Source organism: Mirounga angustirostris, unplaced genomic scaffold, assembly GCF_029215605.1.
Source record: "Mirounga angustirostris isolate CCGP_5_RB_7025 unplaced genomic scaffold, mMirAng1.0.hap1 SCAF_2, whole genome shotgun sequence".
NCBI classification, from domain to species: Eukaryota; Metazoa; Chordata; class Mammalia; order Carnivora; family Phocidae; genus Mirounga; species Mirounga angustirostris.
In genome coordinates this window covers 101,755,493-101,776,373 of record NW_026991710.1, presented here as the reverse complement: position 1 = coordinate 101,776,373, position 20,881 = coordinate 101,755,493, and the positions used below count along the sequence as shown (strand labels likewise).

Below are 20,881 nucleotides of genomic sequence, written 5' to 3'. Positions count from 1 at the left end.
AATATAACAGAAAGCTGAAAAAGAAAACCCCATTATGTTAGTCTAAATAGGATAACAAGCTATTATTTATAGATTAATTATTCCCCTACTAATCATTTAAAATAGGAAAGTACTCATTGCAGCTTACCATTTTCTTCAACTGTCATTGGAATATTAATTTCTAAATATGAGCCAGCTCCTACATTTACATGTACAGCATTTGTTTCCTACCAAAAGAAAAAAATTAAACCATATAATTATTTTCTCACTATTTAATCATACTCCCATCTTTACTTTTCAGTTATTATCACAGACAAAATATAATCATCAATGATATGAAATGGGTATTAAAAGTTCCTAAGAACAAAAGTTCGAAGTTTTACTAAAAATACACTAAAACAATCTGGCCAGATATAAAGAAGAAAATGAACCAGACTATAGAATTAAGGTTTATTATTAATTTTTCCTACTTTTGGTACTTAATGAAAGCAACATATATACAATTATTGTAGGGGGGGAGTGATAGGAGGCTCATAGAAATGAATCTAAGTATAGTACTAGTTACCAGAAAAATACTCTGGAAAATCATGTTTAAGTTTTAAACACTATTTTCTACTATATTATTTCAATAATTACCCTGTTTTTGGTAAACAGCAAATCAATTGTAGCATCTGCAATAATATTCATTCGCAGTTCAAAAGCAAGGATCTGTCGTGGTCTCCCAGGCTGTGCAATTTCAGAAACTTTCAGAACTTGATAATCAGGTGGGAAGAAAAACTTCCATAAACAATCTCTATATAAGGCGGGATAAACGTATAAAGAATAACTTGTTATTTAAACAAAATTACATTTATAAGGGTATAAAGGTATAAAGGTATAAAGAATAACTTGTTATTTAAACAAAATTACATTTATAAGGGAGCATAATCAGTATTCTAAGTTTGTACTATCACTGTTATCTCATTTAACAATTGCACATGAAATAGAAAAAAAAATTAAGTCACAAAATAGCACCTACTCTAATTTCCTTTCAGTAAAACGAAATTTTCTCCAATGTTTTATACTTCCAAAGATCAACAACCTTTGAGTATTTTTTTAGATTTATTTACTTATTTGAGAGAGAGAGAGAGTCTGTGCGCAGGCATGCGCAACACACACATGCACAAGAATGGGGAGGGGCAGAGGGAGAGAATCTTCACACAGACTCCCTCACTGAGCACAGAACCCAATGTGGGGCTCGATCTCATGACCCATGACCTGAGCTGAAACCAAGAGTCCAACGCTTAACTGACTGAGCCACCCAGGCACCCCAACAAGCTTTGAGTATTTAATATACTATTGTCAAATGAGATATAGGTAAGAACAAATTTACACTGTTGAGGCATACTGTGAGAAATTAAAGACTTTCTACAAGCATATCAAAAGGCAAAGAAAGAACTAAAGGAGGATGGTTTAATTAGAATCATTACACTATGGATGAGTTACTTAGCCTTTCTGAGGACACCTGACCTGCTTTCTCATCTGCAAAATAGGAATAACATAACTGGCCTCATAGACTAGATCTGAAGATTAAATAACAACATATATGGAAAAGACTTGGCAGTACATGATGCTAGAAAAAATGGCTATTATTTATTTTATTTTTATAATCATTTATTATCTTTTAGAGGGGGGAGAGGGGCAAAGTGAGAGGGAGAGAGAGAATCTTAGGCAGGCTCCATGCCTAGCATGGAGCCTGATGCAGGGCTTGACCTCATAACCCTGAGATCATGCCCTGAGCTGAAATCAAAAGGCAGATGCTTAACCAACTGAGCCACCCAGGTGCCCCTTATAATCATTATTTTTAATCAATAATCTATCAATAAGAGTCTAAAGAGCAATAGATCTCTAAAAAGTAAAGATGCTAAGGCTCTAATACATTTGCCTCCCCTCATCACTTCACAAAGATGAAAGAACCCAAGGAATTTCCATTTCAGAGTCAAAATTAATGTAATGTTATTCATACATTCAGAGAAGGTGCCAGTTTATAGCTTTTAAACAGGAAGGGTTGAAAAAGTAACAGAAAATGCTACTTGGAATAAGTAAGATAGGGAAAAATTAGATGAACAGAACAAAAGTTGCAAACTGACCCATTATAGACTATAACTTGCCATCATTAAGTAAGTGTGTATGAAAGAAAAATAAAGTTTTGCAAATGTTTTGGCTACAACATACAAATACATGAAACTCAGACTATTAAAGACAAAAAAAGTCCAATATGATCATTGAATGAAAATGGACTGTTTAGTGGGTAGCAGGATATAATGAAAAGAGCAGTGGACTTGAAAAGCTGGTTTGAATGTTAGTTCTAGATGGCTATAACATCATTATCTTGCTGAAATCACTGAACCTCTCTGCATCTCCATTTTCTCACAGGTACCTGCCCTATGTATCTCACTGGGTTATGAGAATCACGTGTGAAAATATAAATAAAAGCACTTACGTGAAAGCAGTAAGAGGCTAGACAATGTTGAAAATGTTTATGTTATTATAATTATTATCTATCTAAGGAATAAGTACAAATCTCATAAAGTTTGCATTTCAACTCTGACATGAAAATTCTCAGAAAGAAAGTATCATGAAGGAAAAGCTGAGTATCTTAAAGATTCAGAAAAATCATGTAAAGGTGGTAGAATGAAATCAAAATCCATAAGCTAACAAGTCATTCTATATCAGAGATCAAAATCTCTTCACAAAAGTGAATGAACTATCCAATAGCAAAACAGTTAAGATTTCTTCCTAAATTTCTTACATCTTAGTGGATGCTAAGAAAACTGATCTTACTATTCATTTCCGGTTATAATTCGTATTTGTATAGAAACTGAAAATGGGGAAGAAGAAAAGGAAATGGCTACAAAAGAGGAAATGCACTCTTTGTACATGTAAGTGAGGAGCGAAGTATTCTTAGCAAACTAAACCCACGTGACAGTAAGTTTTTCGGGGCACCTGGGTGGCTCAGTTGGTTAAGTGTCTGTCTTTGGCTCAGGTCATGATCTCAGTGTCCTGGGATGGAGCCCTGAGTCAGTCTCCCTGCTCAGTGGGAAGTCTGCTTCCCCCTCTTTTTTCCCCCCGGCTTGTGGTCTCTGTCTCTCAAATAAATAAAATCTTAAAAAAAAAAGAAAAAGAAAAAGAAAAGTTTTTCTTTTTTCTTTTCTGTCTTTTTTTTTTTAAATAAACCTGAATGAATGGTTTTGTTAAGTCCAGGTTAAGAAAGATATTGCTGTTCTCTCCTGGTAGTGGCAGGATCTACTGAAAAGAGTTGATAAAACAAATTTTTTTTTTATGTTAACTTCACTGTCATTTTTCTATATAATACAAAGATCACCTCACGAGTGAATATGGCTATATATTAAAAGAATTTTAGTTTGGACTTTATGTAAATATGCCCTAATATTTTTTTAATGTAACAAAATTAAATACAATTTAAGAATAATCACACTTTATTCTTAGAAATGCAAAAATATTTTATGTGTCTGTGTTAAAGCATTGTTTTAATTTTTTCCTTTCAAATATAATAATGTATAAATGTAACTGTTACTTAATAGGATGTAAAAACCCTCATCTTCAACTATTCAATAGTAAATACAGCATGGCTTACTGCAGGAAAAATTTTATCATAAAAGGAAAATTTAAATCCAGTAATTTGAAAATCATTTGTTTCCTAACCTGAAATTTTAAGCTGTTCACTTTCAAGTCTAATAAATAACCTAACCCAGAACTCAACAAAGAATTGTATTAGCATATTGCAAGAGTTTTCAAATGACAAACTTACTCATTTTTCATACAATTGTTAAATAGCTACATTTGATGAAGCAGGTATTCCTATATACTAGAGATACAAAGATTAATAGAACATGCTACTTAACAAAGTATATAATTCTTCTAACAATGCTAGGTAGAAAGCACTTCTTAAAACAAGTATAAAAAGAGTCAGTATATCAAGTCAGGTTCAGCACTCTTCATTAGTCCATTAACAGCCCAATAATATCTGCTTTGGTGAATGATTTGGCTTGTATTTCTCCATTCAAGCTTGTTTATGAACAGAAAAACTAAACTGACTTTAGGCAATGTATATTTACATAAAAATTTAGATGTTCCCTCATAATTAGAGGTAAATGTCCCTTACTTTGCTTAAAACTCTTCAATAAGTAGAAATGTGGTCAGAATAAATTAAAATAAGAATTACTTCAAAATTAACAGAATGACTAAAAAATTAAAAAAAAACAAACCTCTCACTGTCCATGACCTCCAGGATAAAGTCTCTGTTTCTTAACTACCTACAAATCTCCTAACAACCTGTAGAAACTATAAGACAAATCTCCATCGTCATCATGCATTTGCAGAACTCTTCCTTTGCCTCAATATTTTGTCCTCCTCTTCCTTCATTGGCTAACTCCTACTTAGGTTTCAAAATTCAACTCACATATTACCTCTACTAAAAAGCCTTCCCCAATTCTTCTCTTCTGAGTTATGTACTTGTTATGGGAAGAATTGTGTCCCCTAAAACTTCATATATTGAAGTCCTAACCTCGAGTACCTGAGAATTTGATGTTTGGAGACAGGATCTTTAGAGAGGTAATTAAGTTAAAATGAGGATGTTAGGGTGGGCCCTAATTCAATATGACTAGTGTTCTTCTAAGACAAGGAAATGTGGACACAGAGGCCTACAAGACACACTAAAGGGAAGACCATGGGAAGACCAGGGAAAAGATGACCATCTACAAGCCAAGGAGAGAAGCCTTGAATACACCCTTCCCTCATAGCCCTCAGAAGGAACCAAACCTATCAACACCTTGATCACAGAATTCTAACCTCCAGAACCGTGAAAAACTTCTGTTGTTTAAACTACACAGTCTGTGGTACTTTGTTATGGCAGTCTTAGCAAACTAGTACAGTACCTTTCTAAGTGCTTCATCAAGACTTTTTACTTACCTTTACTACAGCCCTTAATAAAACTCTTTTGTTTCTTTTTCTTCACTAAAACTGAACTATATGTCTTTTTTTTTGTATTATGTTATGTTAATCACCATACATTACATCATTAGTTTTTGACGTAGTGTTCCATGATTCATTGTTTGCGTATATCACCCAGTGCTCCATTCAGTACGTGCCCTCTTTAATACCCATCACCAGGCTAACCCATCCCCTCACCTCTCTCCTCTCTAGAATCCTCAGTTTGTTTCTCAGAGTCCATAGTCTCTCATGGTTCATCTCCCCCTCCAATTTCCCCCCCTTCATTTTTCCCTTCCTGCTATCTTCTTATTTTTTTTTAACATATAATGTATTATTTGTTTCAGAGGTACAGGTCTGTGATTCAACAGTCTTACACAATTCACAGCGCTCACTATAGCACATACCCTCCCTGATGTCTATCACCCAGCCACTCCATCCCTTTTGTCTCTGAATCTCCACAGCCCAATAATCCCTGGCAAACTCATTGAATACAAAAGAAAAAACAAAGAAACCAATAAATATGCTCCTCATTCACCATTTTTCTAATGGAATTAGCCCCTCCTTCAGAGTGCACTTGTTCATGCCAATTTCTCTACAAACAACTTATAATTTAAATTAAAATGCTTAGTGATATCTTACTCTGCCATAATAAAATAGCTTATAAAAATATTAAGCTACTTTTTAATAAAATTTATATCATTATCTTAGTACATTAAAAGACTTACTAGAAATATAATTTACTCAAGTACCTTTGCCTATCGGCCCATGGCCCATAGTTGAAATCTGTTCCTTTACCACAAACTATATCCAGTCCCCAACATGGAGGCAAATCTTGTAATTTGCAATCCTCACTGCTCATTTCTCCTTCAATATTTTCTTCTGTTTCTTCTGGAACAAGTCCTATATTGCAGAATATACAACAGAAAGGCAATTACTTAAAATTACTGTTTAAAGATTCCCTAGATCAGGAGTTCTAAAAATGTTTTGCTCTCAGTAATCTTTTACACTATTAAAAATTACCAAGGATGCACAGATGGATTTTTTGGTATTACCTCAATCATAATTTACTGTATTCAAAATTGAAATTGAGCAATTTTAAAAAATTTTATTTTAACAACTCATTGCATGTTGATGTAATGAAATGTTAAATAAAATTGAACTCATTACATTTCATTTAATAAAATTTAATGAAAATATGATATGAAAAAATTATTTTAAAAAATTAAATGAAATTTTAATTCCATTTTTAATGAAAATACTTTTTAATGAAAAATAACCATATTTTCTAAAACTAATTCATTTAGAAATAAGTGTTGGCATTGTTTTTATTTCAGCAAATCTCTTTAATGTCAGGCTTAATAGAAAATAAGCAAATTTGCACAGCTACTTCTGAATAGGCCAATAACCAGTAACGAGACTGAAGTAGTGATCAAAAACCTCCCAAAAAACAAGAGTCCAGGGCCTGATGGATTCCCTGGGGAATTCTACCAAACATTCAAAGAAGAAATAATACCTATTCTACTGAAGCTGTTTCAACAAATAGAGACAGAAGGAAAACTTCCAAACTCATTCTATGAGGCCAGCATTACCTTAATCCCCAAACCAGGCAAAGACCCCATCAAAAAGGAGAATTTCAGACCAATATCCCTGATGAATATGGATTCCAAAATCCTCAACAAAATCCTAGCTAATAGGATCCAACAATACAGTAAAAGGATCATCCACCACGACCAAGTGGGATTTATCCCCGGGATGCAAGAGTGGTTCAACATTCACAAATCAATGTGATAGAACACATTAATAAGAGGAGGGAGAAGAACCATGTGGTCCTCTCAATTGATGCAGAAAAAGCATTTGACAAAATACAACATCCTTTCCTGATTAAAACTCTTCAGAGTATAGGGATAGAGGGAACATGCCTCAAGTTCATAAAATCCATCTATGAAAAACCCACACCGAATATCATCCTCAATGGGGAAAAGCTGAGAGCCTTTTCCTTAAGATCAGGAACACATCAAGGATGCCCACTCTCGCCACTATTGTTCAACATAGTATTAGAAGTCCTAGCAACAGCAATCAGACAACAAAAAGAAATAAAAGGTATTCAAATTGGCAAAGAAGAAGTCAAACTCTCTCTTTTCGCTGATGACATGATACTTTATGTGGAAAACCCAAAAGACTCCACCCCCAAATTACTAGAACTCATCCAGCAATTCAGTAATGTGGCAGGATACAAAATCAATGCACAGAAATCAGTTGCTTTCTTATACACTAGCTTCTGCATTCAATCTGTTGTTTAAGGATTTGAAGAAAACCTAGCCTCAAGCAAATAGCTATACAGAAAAGGGAGGAGTATTTTAATAGCTTTTTCAGATAATTTTGGATATTCTTCTCTGACACTATGCCAAAATTCAACAAGTGGTAGTTTCTTAAAAGTTAGTTGCAATGTGGAATCTGAAACCCTATATTGAATTTTTCATACTCTGATACATTAAAATTTACTGATCTAACACTTTGAATATATCTTTTACCCATGGCATAACTTTGTAACATCATGCATTTGTAAAATATTGGTTCAGAGACAAACATATGTTTTCCAAATATTGATAAATTTCATCATTAAACATTTTTAAAATCACATTTGTTAATATCACTGGTGGTCTTATCAGAAAAGTCCTTAAACTCACAGTGGCAGACCCAACTTTTCCAAAATTCTGATTCTCATATGAAAACTCAAAATCATTTGTCTCTAGTTGCTCCTTCAACTAAAACTAGTGCTCCATGAAAAGAGCAAATAACTCAGCTAGAAACTCAACTATACAAGTGCTTTTCCTCCAAACATCAGTATACTTTGGTATGTAGCAGAAGTATATTATGTGTACTTGCCATTTTTTCACACTGAATATTAAAAAGTTTCTCAAGGGTCAAGATTTGACAAAAACAATTTTTACTGCTTAATCAAAGTTTTTAAAACTGATACTGGCATTTGTTTTACTGTAAATGGGTGGCAGTGAAAAAGACAGTGATGACTAGTATAGTTTGGAACCACTGCCTTAATTCACACTTTCACCCACCATTGCTTTTGTACCAGCAGTGCAAATGTCATATGGTGAAAAAGGCAAGTAACATCCTAGTTTTACCCTGAAAATACTCTGACCTCATAAACCCCATGAAAGGCATAAAAACCAGAAGTAGAGAAAAAGGGCTAAAAATCCAATGTTTAGCTACTTTCATAAAATTCAAGCCACCTGTGAAGCACTCTAACCAGCTGGATTTCAATCCTTAAACTTCAAGCCTCAAACGATTTTTTTCTTAAGCTAGCATGAACTACCTTAACTGTCACCACATTTTCTAAAGGTTTTCACACCAGGTTACTTGCATTCACAATTTTTGAGGTATACTTCTGAAAACAGAATTGAACAAAAGATTCCTATATTGTTCCTTTGGTCTGAAATAGTAATATCCAATTTTTGATAAATGACACAGACAATTTTTAGGTAGGTACTCTTCCATCCACATTTACGATTTATTGATGTCTATTTTATCCTACCAAGGAAACTTAAAATATTATTAAATATCAACATTTCATAGAATAGAAGTGTAGCTATGAAACACTTTCAAAGACTAATACCTGGTTCATCCATGTAGTAGTAGATGTCAACATCATTTGACTGCATCACTACAAACCCTTCTCCCATTAATCTTGGTGGTCTGTAAGAAGGAGGGGGGACGGCAAACTAAGTACATCTCCAGAATATAAAATGTTCTGTATTCTAATTATGGTAGTAATAGTTGAGAACAAAAAGAGAAAAAAAATCTAAAAAGCAATCAAGTGTAGCATATTGAAAAGGGAAAACAAAACATCTTTTACATAGACAATGAAGTTTTGCATAGTTGTATTCTATATTAGACTAAATAAATTGGTACTGAAAAATTTTTAGTCAAAATATTAGTTTCAAAAAGAAAAAATGAAAAAGAAAATTTGTTTTATATTTTTCATTTTAAGTTTTAAATGAGAGAAATCAATTTAAAGCAAAGTTTAATTAAATACAATGTAAGAAGTATGATCATTGGAATAAATCATATTCTGCATTTACAACAAAAATTTAAAATTAAACTTAAAATTCAACCATTTTATATTAATAATACTTTACAACTTAACAGGAAATATTTTATTATATCTGTAAAATAAAGTTTAATCTGTCAGAAACATTAAATAAGAAAAATACTGTCATTTTTATTTTTAACAACTTTATATTATCTTTGTCTTTATATTATCTATTTGCAAGAATATTTAGTTGATCAACTTGAAAAAATTCTGGAATGAATGTTTCTCTACAATCACTTTCCCACAAACTATTAATCTTTACTTGCTTTGATTCAACAACTTTTCTCTTTTTCATTCATATACCACATCTTCCTTCCATATCAAAATTAACTTCTCAATCATTAGATAATATATACAAATTCAACAATCTTCTTCTAAATATGTATTAAATGACAAAGGTTAATGTCTAGTATCATTTAATTTCCACACTTACTTTGAAGAGTGAAAATACAATTTTACATCTTTTTATAAAAATTAATAAAAAACACCTTTTTATCTTACTCTAGTAAATTTCACAACGTCCAGATTTATTCAGTATTATAACTTTTACCCGTAATATATAGAATTGTGTACACAGCCCACATTCTACAAGATGCTTAGCAAAGTCTGTGATTATGAAGAATGAGATGAGGTAAACCCACAGCCTCCCTGCTACTCACATAGGGAAAACCTCTCCATCATCCTAATGATGGAGAAATCTAATAAGCAAGCTAGCCAAAAGTTGGAACTAAGAAGAAATAATCATGCTTCTTATAACCTCATAAACTTCATACTGCCTGCACACAAAGATAAAAGCTGGGACAGTTCTAAAACTGTATCATCCAAACTTCACCAGTTTTCTAAGGGTAATTTAGATTCAATTTACAACTTTTTATTAACTCAAAATGGTATTCCACTATACTGCATTTGTTGAATGCAGTTCAAACATTTTCTAACCTACAAACATCAGGGCTTATGCCCAAAATAAGTTTCCCAAGTATAGTGAGGAGGAGAAAAGGGTAGAAAATTTATAGTAATAATCTTATAGGAAAATACTTAAAATTAGAGTTCATCAATGGGTAATATATCCACTTATAATTATAAAGCAAGACTACACTGTTAACTGATTTAATAGAGAAATATGCCCAACATAGAGTACATCATTAGTTTTTGATGTACTGTTCAACAATAATTCATTAGTTGCATATAACACCCAGTGCTCATCACAACACATGCCCTCCTTAATACCCATCACCTGGTTACCCCATTCCCCCAACCCCCTCCCTTCTGTAACCCTCAGTTTGTTTCCTGGAGTCCAGAGCCTCTCATGGCTTGTCTCCCTCTCCGATTTCTTCCCATTTGTCCACAATAGCCAAACTATGGAAGGAGCCAAGATGTCCTTCAACAGATGAATGGATTAAGAAGATGTGGTTCATATATACGATGGAATGTTACTCAGCCATCAGAAAGGATGAATACCTACCATTTGCATTGACATGGATGGAACTGGAGGGGATTATGCTAAGTGAAATAAGTCAATCAGAGAAAGACAATTTATAAGACTATCTTACTCATCATTTTGAAGACCAACATATCTTGGACTAGGAACAAGCATTACTCGAACATTTTCAAGCTTCCCTTTCACAATATGCATGAATTGGTCAAGATGACTAGAAGGTGGTTTTGTAGTATAAGTTAAGAAAGCATCATCAAAGTTGATACATAGAGTTTGAGGTTGGTAATGATTTCCAAAGGCCAAACGTCCCTAAAAGATAGATTAGAGAAATTATGCTGTAATATACAGACCATATATTTTTCCTTAGTTGACCTAATAACAAACATTTTCAAGCAACAACTAAATGATTCCACTTTAGCACTATACACTATCCATATTACTCCACTGATCAATTTAGACCAGTGTTTAAAGAAATCTAAGTACTTGTGAATAAGTAGCCCTTAAGACCTAATAAATGTGTGCTAAGATGGTATTGGCGTTGAAATAATTCTTTCACACTTTTATGAACTTTGGAACCCCAAAATTACTTTCTTAAGTGAAAATTTTATTTGCAAAAATAAGAGTTTCATTATTAACCCACCAAACATTAATTGCAGCAGAATTTACTTACTGTGCTCACATTGACCTTTATGACTGGAATAAGTGATCTCCATGAAGATGTCGGGTCTTGAGATTCTGTTTTTACTTTAACTCTGAGAAAAATAAAAATAAAAATAGACATACATAAGAAAAGCTTAAATAGCTGAGAACACAGGTGACTTCTTCATAATACACAGTAATACCAGCTGTAACTTTCCAAATACATCTAATGATTGCTCCAGTAAACAAATAATGACAACATCTAACAGAATACTAATATCTCTCAAATATCTCTTGGAATGCACTCTATCATATATCAAGTTTTAGACTGGCAAGGTATAATAACAAAATTATGTTTTTAGAGTAATAAGTTTTAATGACAAAAGTATAAATTATGATATGCTGTCATTACATGCACCATTATACTCACTATAATATGACATTCTATAAGACAACCTAAATTACTAAAATAACAAATAACCAAGGTACAAGTCACATTGATATTTTCTACTGTTTTTAGCACTTTTGACAACTCAGCTGATCCTTTCCCTTCCTTATCCCCATCACTTTGTGACAGAATAATTTCCTCTCGGTAAAATGAAAATGATAGGCCAAGAATAAGAAAAAAAGAAATTGGCCACAAACAAAGTACACAAAATTTAAGATATGAAAATTTCACAGCAAGTCACTAACGATTTCAGATAAGAACTCAAGGCATAACTCTTCAATAACCCAGTAACTCCTAAATCATATTTCTGAGGCCATTTCCACTAAGGTAGCCCTCAGTGCTTAAAACTAAATTTGAAACTGACCTCACTATCTCCCCTTTAACCTGCTCTTTTTCTGAGGTTCCATGAGCATGACCACTAATTAAATTAGAAACTGGATTCATTATTAACTCATCCTTCTTACTCATTCTCCACACCTAATCTATCACTGTCTTATGGATTCATTTGCCTAAGTATATTTAGAATCCATCCACTTCTCTCCCTTCTCCTTGTTACCAACCCAAATGATGATCATCTCTTCCCTGAATTGTTACATCTTTCTTCTTCCTCAATCTGTATAACTTTTATTTCCTTTTGTCTTATTGCAGTAGGTAGTACTTCCAGTACAAAGTTGAAAAGGAGTGGTTTAAGGGGATATCCTTGTTTTGTACCTGATCTTAGTGAGAAAGCTTCTAGTTTTTCACCATTAAGTATATTGTTAACTATAGGGTTTCTGTAGATATTCTTTATCAAGTCAAAGAAGTTCTCCTTTACTCCTAGTTTACTGTGAGATTTTAATCATGAATGAGTGTTGGATTTTGTCAAATACTTATTCTGCATCTATTGATATGATCATTTGGTTTTTCATTTTTAGCGTGTTAATTGATTTTTGAAGGCTGAACTAGCCTTGTTTACCTAATAGTTTTTTAAGGAAATGATGAGGACATTTATTCCCAATTAAATATTTCATGGATATTATGTCCAAGGCACCGAGCTGAGGTATTGGGGATACTGAGAATATGACAACTGTTCTGTTTTGAGGGAATCTGTACCCTAGAATGGGAGTAAGAATAGTTAAAATAGGCAATTTTAGTGCAAGAAGTGTTACCTTAGGAAAAATAATAGAATTCTGTGGGCACACATAGAAGGATCAGGGAGACCTGAAGGGTGAATGAGTTAGGCAAAGAAGATGAGTCTTCCATTGAGAAGAAACATCATATACAACAAAGAAGTTGTTTACTGAGGCTAGAGTGGATTAAGGTGGGAAAGAAAGAAGTAAGACTTTCTTTGTTTGCAGATGACACACAATCATCTGTGTAGACAATCTGGAAGAACTGACAAAACTCCTGGAACCAATAAGTGATTATAACAAGGTTGTGGGATTCAAGATTAATAATAAACAACAATCACTTTCCCAAATACCAGCAATGAACAAGTGAAATTTGAAATTAAAACCACAATACCATTTACATTAGCACCATAAAAATGAAATACTTAGATATACATTTAACAATATATATAGAAGATCTACATAAGGAAAACTATAAAATTGTGATGAAAGAGATCAAGCAATCAAATAAATGGAGAAATATTTCATGTCACTGATATGAAGATTCAATATGATTAAAATGTTAAGTTTTTCCTAACTTATCTATAGATTCAATATAATCCAAACTGAAATCCCAACAAGTTGTTTTGTGAATATTGACAAATTGATTCTAAAGTATATATGGAGAAGCAAAAGACCCAGAATAGCCAACAAACCATTGAAGGAAAACAACAAAGTTAGAGGACTGACACTACCTGACTACAAGACTTACTGTAAAACTACAGTAATCAAGATAGTGAAGTACTGGTAAAATAATAGATACATAAGGCAATGTAACAGAAACAATGTAGACAGCCCAGAAACAAATAAAACAAAATCATATATTTGTATCTTAACTATGTATATATGTGTATATATTTATGTACATGCACTCAAAAGGAAAAAACACAAATAGATAACAGTAGTTATCAATATGGAGGAAAGTAGGACTAGTAAGCAGAACAAGACTGCTTCTTTTTACATTATATAATTCTTTATTATTTGAATTTTTAAAGGAATTATATAATTTATGTGAATGTAAGTTTTAGTCAAACTACAAAGAAAGACTAGGCTGTGTTTAGGTGAGTAGCATCGACGATATTCTAATAAAAGTAAATGTTAAATGTTAGAGATTAATAAAATTCAAGTGTGACTATGAACCTTTCAATTTTGGACTGGGTTCTTGTTCTTCCATTTTCCCGTGTTTTATCATCCTCTTTCTTGGGTGGAATTATTGTTGGTTCCAAACCAAACAATTCTTGAAGACGTCCATAAAGATCCGAACGATTATAGACATGAAATTCAAAGTCATTGACTGTGATGTATAATCTGGTTTCTGCCTTTGGATCTAAAGATACCAATTACAAAAAAAAAAAGTTTTTAGCCAACTTTTTAAAAAACTTCAAAGTTTTTAGTCAAATCTTTTCTCACAGCTAAAGTAACTCTATTTTAAAACATAATTCTATGATCAAGAGAATTTCAAAAACTTAAAAATATATAATTTATATAATATATATAACTTATAAATATACAAAATATATAAACATATTTTATTTTTTTAAGTTTCTTTTTCTTTTTTTTTTAAGATTTTATTTTTTTGTCAAAGAGAGAGAGAGCATAAGCAGGAGTGGGGAGTGGTAGGCAGAGGCAGAAGCAGACTCCCTGCTGAGCAAGGAGCCCAATGCGGGACTCGATCCCAGGACGCTGGAATCATGACCTGAGTCAAAGGCAGACACTTAACCGACTCAGCCACCCAGCCGTCCCTATAAATGTATTTTAAAAATATATAAAACACGAGCAAAAGAAAGAAAAAAGCTGATGTTACTGTAGTATTCCAATTTAGCATTCTAAAACAACCTGGATTTCTAAATTCTGGCTGTATAATGACAGAATTTAAAGATTTTATGCTAAAAATAGCAAAGTGGCCTTTACAGACCAAAAGTAAAACTTTATCCTAATAATAAATTTATAATAAAGTATATGAATAGCAAAATGTTCAAAGTATGATGCATTTAAACATCACATTAGTATTTAAATTTTTGCATCACAGAAACAAAGATTTTTCATAAATACTAGTTTATTTTTTAAAACTACACAATACTGAGGTATGCATGCGTGGCTCAGTTGGTTAAGCGACTGCCTTCAGCTCAGGTCATGATCCTGGAGTCCCAGGATCGAGTCCCGCATTGGGCTCCCTGCTCGGCAGGGAGTCTGCTTCTCCCTCTGACCCTCCTCCCTCTCATTCTCTCTCTCTCTCAAATAAATAAATAAAATCTTTAAAAAAAAAAAAGAAAGTCGTAGAGATAATCCAAGGTTCTAAATACTAGGTCTTAACCACAAAATTACTTATCAATTATATTAATAAATGCAATGATGGTTTCAAAAAAAAGTGTTATTAATCCCTGAAAACAGAAATGTATCAGGAATCCAGTTATTTCTTCGTAATTTTATGAAAAACTGATCAATATTCAAAGCTTAAATGCAATATTTAAAACTGTTAAATTCTAGTAACATTAGATCTCTCAATGACATTTATTTCTCCTGGGAATTTTAAAAGCAGTTTTTAAGTTTCATTCATTCTGATGACACTGAAAGTTAAAGCAAAAAATTTAATTTATATATAATTTAAGAAAGGCATAATCAGTTGACTCTTTTTTTTTTTTAAGTAGTCTCCATGCCCAGCGTGGAGCCCAATATGGGGTTTGAATTCACGACCTTGAGATGGGAGACCTGAGCTGAAATCAAGAGTTGGATACTTCACGGACACTTAACCCACTGAGCCACCCAGGCGCCCCAGATGACTCTTTTAAATCTCATCTCTACACTGACATTGTTCTATCACTGAAGGCAGAAATCTTTTTCTCATATCTTTATCATCTAATATTTGCCTAATGGACCCCCCAAAAATATTTGTTAATAAATACACAGATAGATAAAAATTATAAATATAAAAGGCTCTTCACTTAATAAGTAGTTAATTTATGGAGGAAAAAAAGGTAAATGAATGTTGTAGAACTGCTTAAGTCTCCTGAGCAAAGAGCTAATTGAAACTTCTTATTTTCCAAAGGGAAATTAGGAAAAAGGCACTTATTTAATTATGTAATTGGGACACATGCTATTTGTAGTAAAAAAAGCTAAAATGCCAAGTGCTGCCAAGGCCTTGTGATACTTGGAATCAATACTTAGTACAAAGACAAAATAGTCTACTGACCTTTAAATTGTTAAGGGATTTTTATTTCCTGTATTTAACAAACAAGATTTAGATGCTACAAATTTAAAGTACTAGATTATATTAGGCTAAAACTTCTAAATGACAAAATAACAAAAAGGGACATACTTTACCATCATCCTTTCACTTCTTAGCAATGTAAGAACTTCTCTAGATAAGAAAGATGCATGCCTAGTTATTTAGATTGGTATTCATTTAAACACTGTATCATCATACATTAAGAGGTAATTGGTTCTGCTACTTATTTTCCAAAAGAATGGCTTAAAATCAACTATCCTAAAAACCAAAATAAAGGTTTTTAATGGTTATCCTCATTAATTAGTCTTTGACCAACAATCATCTACAGCAGATCACTGATTTCATGACCTAGGGAATATTTTACAACAAATTCTATGTTAAACAAATTAGATGTTATTCCTTTTTTTTTTTTTTTAAAGATTAAACTGAACTGACAACTCTAAATCTACTCCTGGATTAAATTATCCCAACCAAGCTCAATGGCACAGAATTTGAGCACCTGAACACTCCTTTTCTCTCCTAATAAAATAGTTTTAAAGTTTTCTCATAAAAATCTTAGCCTTACCCAGACAGACCTTAGCCTATCTCTTCGGATCGCTAGTGGCCATTATCTATTCAGGCACACGCTCCAATTAGGTTTCCAAATTTTCCAACAAGAAATGTCAACCATCTCCACTTCTTGCTCAGTTAACTGTGAAAGTAGATGATCTGGATCTGACCTTAATCAGTAAGAAATCCTATCTAGACTCTAAGGTCTCATTAGTGAATGTAATTCACTATTTTAATATATATTCCATAATATTGTTCAACTTTTACCAAAAGCTCAGTTTGCAGCCTACCCATTCTTCTATGTACTATATTCTATCTCTGAATCATGCTAAACTAATAATGTATTTAGATCAAACCACTTATTCCTGCATTGCTATTTGGCATTGTGTCTTTATTTTGGAAAGGTGTGACTGAGCCCCTTAAGAATGGCATCCTCTGTAACAGAGAATTTTTTTTTTTTTTAAGATTTTATTTATTTGAGAGAGACACAGTGAGAGAGGGAACACAATTAGGACGGATGGGAGAGGGAGAAGCAGGCTTCCCACAGAGCAGGGAGCCCTATGCGGGGCTCGTTCCCAGGACTCTGGGATCATGACCTGAGCCGAAGGTGGACGCTTAACAGCTGAGCCACCCAGGTGCCCCGAGAATTTCTTTTAAAAGCACATGAGAGAGAAACTTCTTTGAACCTCAGCAAAGCTGTGCTCTTCTTGATGAACACATAGATTTAAATGTTGAAATGTAGGGAAAACTATGAGCAAATAATTAGAATTGCAAATGTGATAACTAATAAAGTCTACCAACTTTTTTTTTTAAAGATTTTATTTATTTATTTGATAGAGACACAGCGAGAGAGGGAACACAAGCAGGGGGAGCAGGAGAGGGAGAAGTAGGCTTCCCGCGGAGCAGGGAGCTCAATGTGGGGCTTGATCCCAGGACCCTGGGATCTTGACCTGAGCCAAGGCAGACGCTTAACAACTGAGCCACCCAGGTGCCCTTGGGTCAGTTACTCTTTTTTTTTTTTTTTTTTTTAAGATTTTTATTTATTTATTGAGAGAGAGAGAGAGCATGAGTAGGGAAGAGGGTCAGAGGGAGAAGCAGACTCCCTGCTGAGCAAGGAGCCCGATGTGGGACTCGATCCCGGGTCTCCAGGATCATGACCTGAGCCGAAGGCAGTCGCTCAACCAACTGAGCCACCCAGGCGCCCCTGGGTCAGTTACTCTTGATCTCATCTATGTATTTTGGTGAAAAGCAATCCACTTCAAGGAGATAAAATGAAGTAATTATTTTCTTCAAAAAAAAAAAGCTACAAACAATTTAAGATGGCATTCCGCATGTCTAAGAAAATTCTAGGGGCGCCTGGGTGCCTCAGATGGTTAAGCGTCTGCCTTCAGCTCAGGTCATGATCTCAGGGTCCTGGGATCGAGTCCCGCATCGGGCTCCCTGCTCCTTGGGAGCCTGCTTCTCCCTCTGCCTCTCTCTCTCTGTCTCTAATGAATAAATAAATAAAATCTTAAAAAAAAAAAAAAAGAAAAGAAAATTCTAAAGTGGGCAACCTCATTAGGCTTAGCCTTAAAACTTGCAGTTGTCTCTGGATACTACAAATTATCATATTCATTCCTCCCATAAGCTGCCACCAGTGTTTATATATAAGAATTTTCAAGAACCTACTTGGCCACATTTGACAAGCCTGTTTTATAATACAAGGAAGTTAGCAACAAACCTAGGTTTTCATTCTGGCTTTACCATTTATTAATAACAGGAATTTCTGTTTTTCCATCTGCAAATCAATGATTTTTGAGATCATTAGTTGTTTCCAAATTGATAAGGGATTTTGAGAAAAATCAGTTGTTTCCTAATTGTGTAAGTCCTTGGAATCCTGGGGTAAAGAGCATGGGGTGGGGGAGGGGGGATGTTAGGTCAAATGGGCCTTCTCAACTCATATCTCTAGTTTCATTGGTTCACAAGAACATCTTAAAACACTGAAAAAAAAATACAATAAAATTTCTAATATAAATACACAAAAAAGCATTTTTTAAAATATAAACAAGGAGAATTTTTGTTTCAGCTCTGCTGAAATCTCATTAACAATAAAGCTTATGATAACTAAACATGGGGGAAAAAAAACTAAACTGAGATTAAATCAAAAGAGCACATCATTGCAAGATTAACAGAAGCATGACATGCAGCAAAAACATATGGTCCTAAAGTAAATCTATCTCTAAGGGACAAACTAGATAGACTTTACAAACCAAATTAGAGGCAGAAATACTGGGCCTGCTCAAAGTTAAGTGAATGTGTCAAAAGCTGGGACTGAACTCAAAAGAACTTGGCTCTTAGGAATGAGTGCCAGCCATCTCTGAAGTACAAGTAAAATATCTTTACTTAAATTCCACTTTTAAGGCATACAGTCAAATAAAATATCAAAAATAATTTAATGTGAATAGTGTAGGAAAGTGATTCAAAATTTTGAATATATTCATATTTGATAAAAGTCAAAACTTAAAAGATTTCCAGTGCACTAACATATTGACTATCTAAAGAACACTTTTTCCTGTGAAAATGCTTAAAGCAATTGCTTAAAAAAAAGAGGTAAAAAGGCAGTGTGAACAACCGATTTTCTAAAACCATAGAGTAGAGACTTAATAACACACAGCCATTCTGAATCACAGAAGACAGAGAAAAGTCTATTCCAAACTACCAACAGAACTTTTATCATATGAAATCACTTAACCTCTGCTCAAAATTATTTAATAAACTCTTAATTTTTAGAATACTTTTTCCAGACATGAAATCCGCCCATTCTTTCTAGTCATTCTGATTTCATTAATTCTATAGATGCCAAATTGTCATCAATTTATGCCAGTCTTTTCAAGGAAAAGTACATGATGTATTATGTTAAAGGGGAAAAAGCTATGTGGGAAATGCAAGGAAATGACAGTTAAAAAAGACTAAATAATAATGAATAGTGAATTCAAAAGTAATTTAGGCTAGCTCAGTCTTGTGGTAAGTTTAACAACTTTTGGAACTTTAAATCTATTTTACCATAGAAACAAAGTTAAAAATGATAGCAAGATTCCTAAGTGTACCCACCAAAAAAAAAAAAAAAAAATTAACTGGAAAGTTCCAAAGTTCTACAGACCCTAACCACCATTTCAGAATTTTAATGTGCGGTGCCAGAAACACAGGTAGTCCTAATAGCTAAGAAAAGGTGGAAGGGTCTCATCATCTTCTGACACTACTCTCCAAGGCCCCATCTAAAATCTTCTAGAGCAGTAGTTACCAAAGTATGGTCTGGGGACCTTTGCAGGGATCCCAAGATCTGTTCCAGGGACCAAAAGGTCAAAACTATTTTAACAGTGTTATAATTTGAAGATGTTAAACTTTTTCTCAATCATTCTCCCATGAGTGGACAGTGGAGTTTTTTTTAAAGGCTGTATGTATGATACATGGCACTTTAACAGACTGAACATAAAAGCAGAAGTGAGAATCCAATTATCTTCTATTAAGCCAGACATTAAAAAGATTTGCAAAATACAGAACAATGCCACTCTTCTCACTATCTGGTTTTCTTTTTGCTTTAGAAAAGTTATTTTTCATAAAGTATGGTATTTATTTTAATATATATGGGTTTATTATAGATATTTTTAATGAAATAAAAAATATTTCTATAGTTATTAGGATTAATTTTTTTTTAAGATTTTATTTATCTTAGAGAGAGAGTATGTGAGTGTGAGCAGGGGGAGGGGCAAAGGGAGAGGGAGAGAGAGAATCCCAGGCAGGCTCCACACCCAGCACAGAACCCAACACAGCTCAATCTCAGGACCCTAAGATCATGACCTGAGCTGAAATCAAGAGTCAGACGCCGAACCGACTGAGCCACCCAGGCGCCCCCAGGCTGAATTTTGAATGCAGCACATATCAATATAAATTACATAAATAAAAGCTCTTTGGGGTCCCCAGTAATTTAGAAGAATGTACAGTTACTGAGATTGAAAAGTTTGAGAACCACTATTCTAGGCAGTAAAGTCAAGGTCTACATTCCTTGAAGTCACTGGTATGATTAATGTCGGGTAGGAGGGTTAGGGGCACAGGAGCACCTATAGAGTTGTGCAATGAAGACCTTGGGAGAAAATTCTGAAGTGATAAAATACTGATGATAAAAGCAGAGCTGGAAGAGTCTAGAGCCTTCATTTCCTCTTTCCTGTTCATCCTTAGCATAGTAGACAAATGAGAATTAGTAGCAGTGTCAGGTAGGACTACGAAAAAGGCACAGAAGCTGAAAAATAAGAAAAGTGTCTTAGTAGAAATGATTAAAGACTACTAGGAAGTCCATTTTAACCACAGAATAGGTTAGGTC

General features: G+C 33.6%; 1 protein-coding gene across 6 annotated transcripts in view; it reads right to left on the bottom strand.

Annotated features, from left to right (window-relative positions):
* BLTP1 (bridge-like lipid transfer protein family member 1) overlaps window positions 1-20,881 on the bottom strand; it is a 205,881-nt gene that overhangs the window by 160,947 nt on the left and 24,053 nt on the right. For all 6 annotated transcript variants that reach the window (XM_064585020.1, XM_064585015.1, XM_064585019.1 and 3 more), the window contains exons 7-13: window positions 13,890-14,076; window positions 11,185-11,266; window positions 10,630-10,823; window positions 8,603-8,682; window positions 5,721-5,871; window positions 616-772; window positions 128-206 (exon numbers count right to left, since the gene is read on the bottom strand). In XM_064585020.1, the coding sequence (XP_064441090.1) occupies window positions 128-206; window positions 616-772; window positions 5,721-5,871; window positions 8,603-8,682; window positions 10,630-10,823; window positions 11,185-11,266; window positions 13,890-14,076 (930 nt within the window). The remainder of the gene's footprint in view (window positions 1-127; window positions 207-615; window positions 773-5,720; window positions 5,872-8,602; window positions 8,683-10,629; window positions 10,824-11,184; window positions 11,267-13,889; window positions 14,077-20,881) is intronic.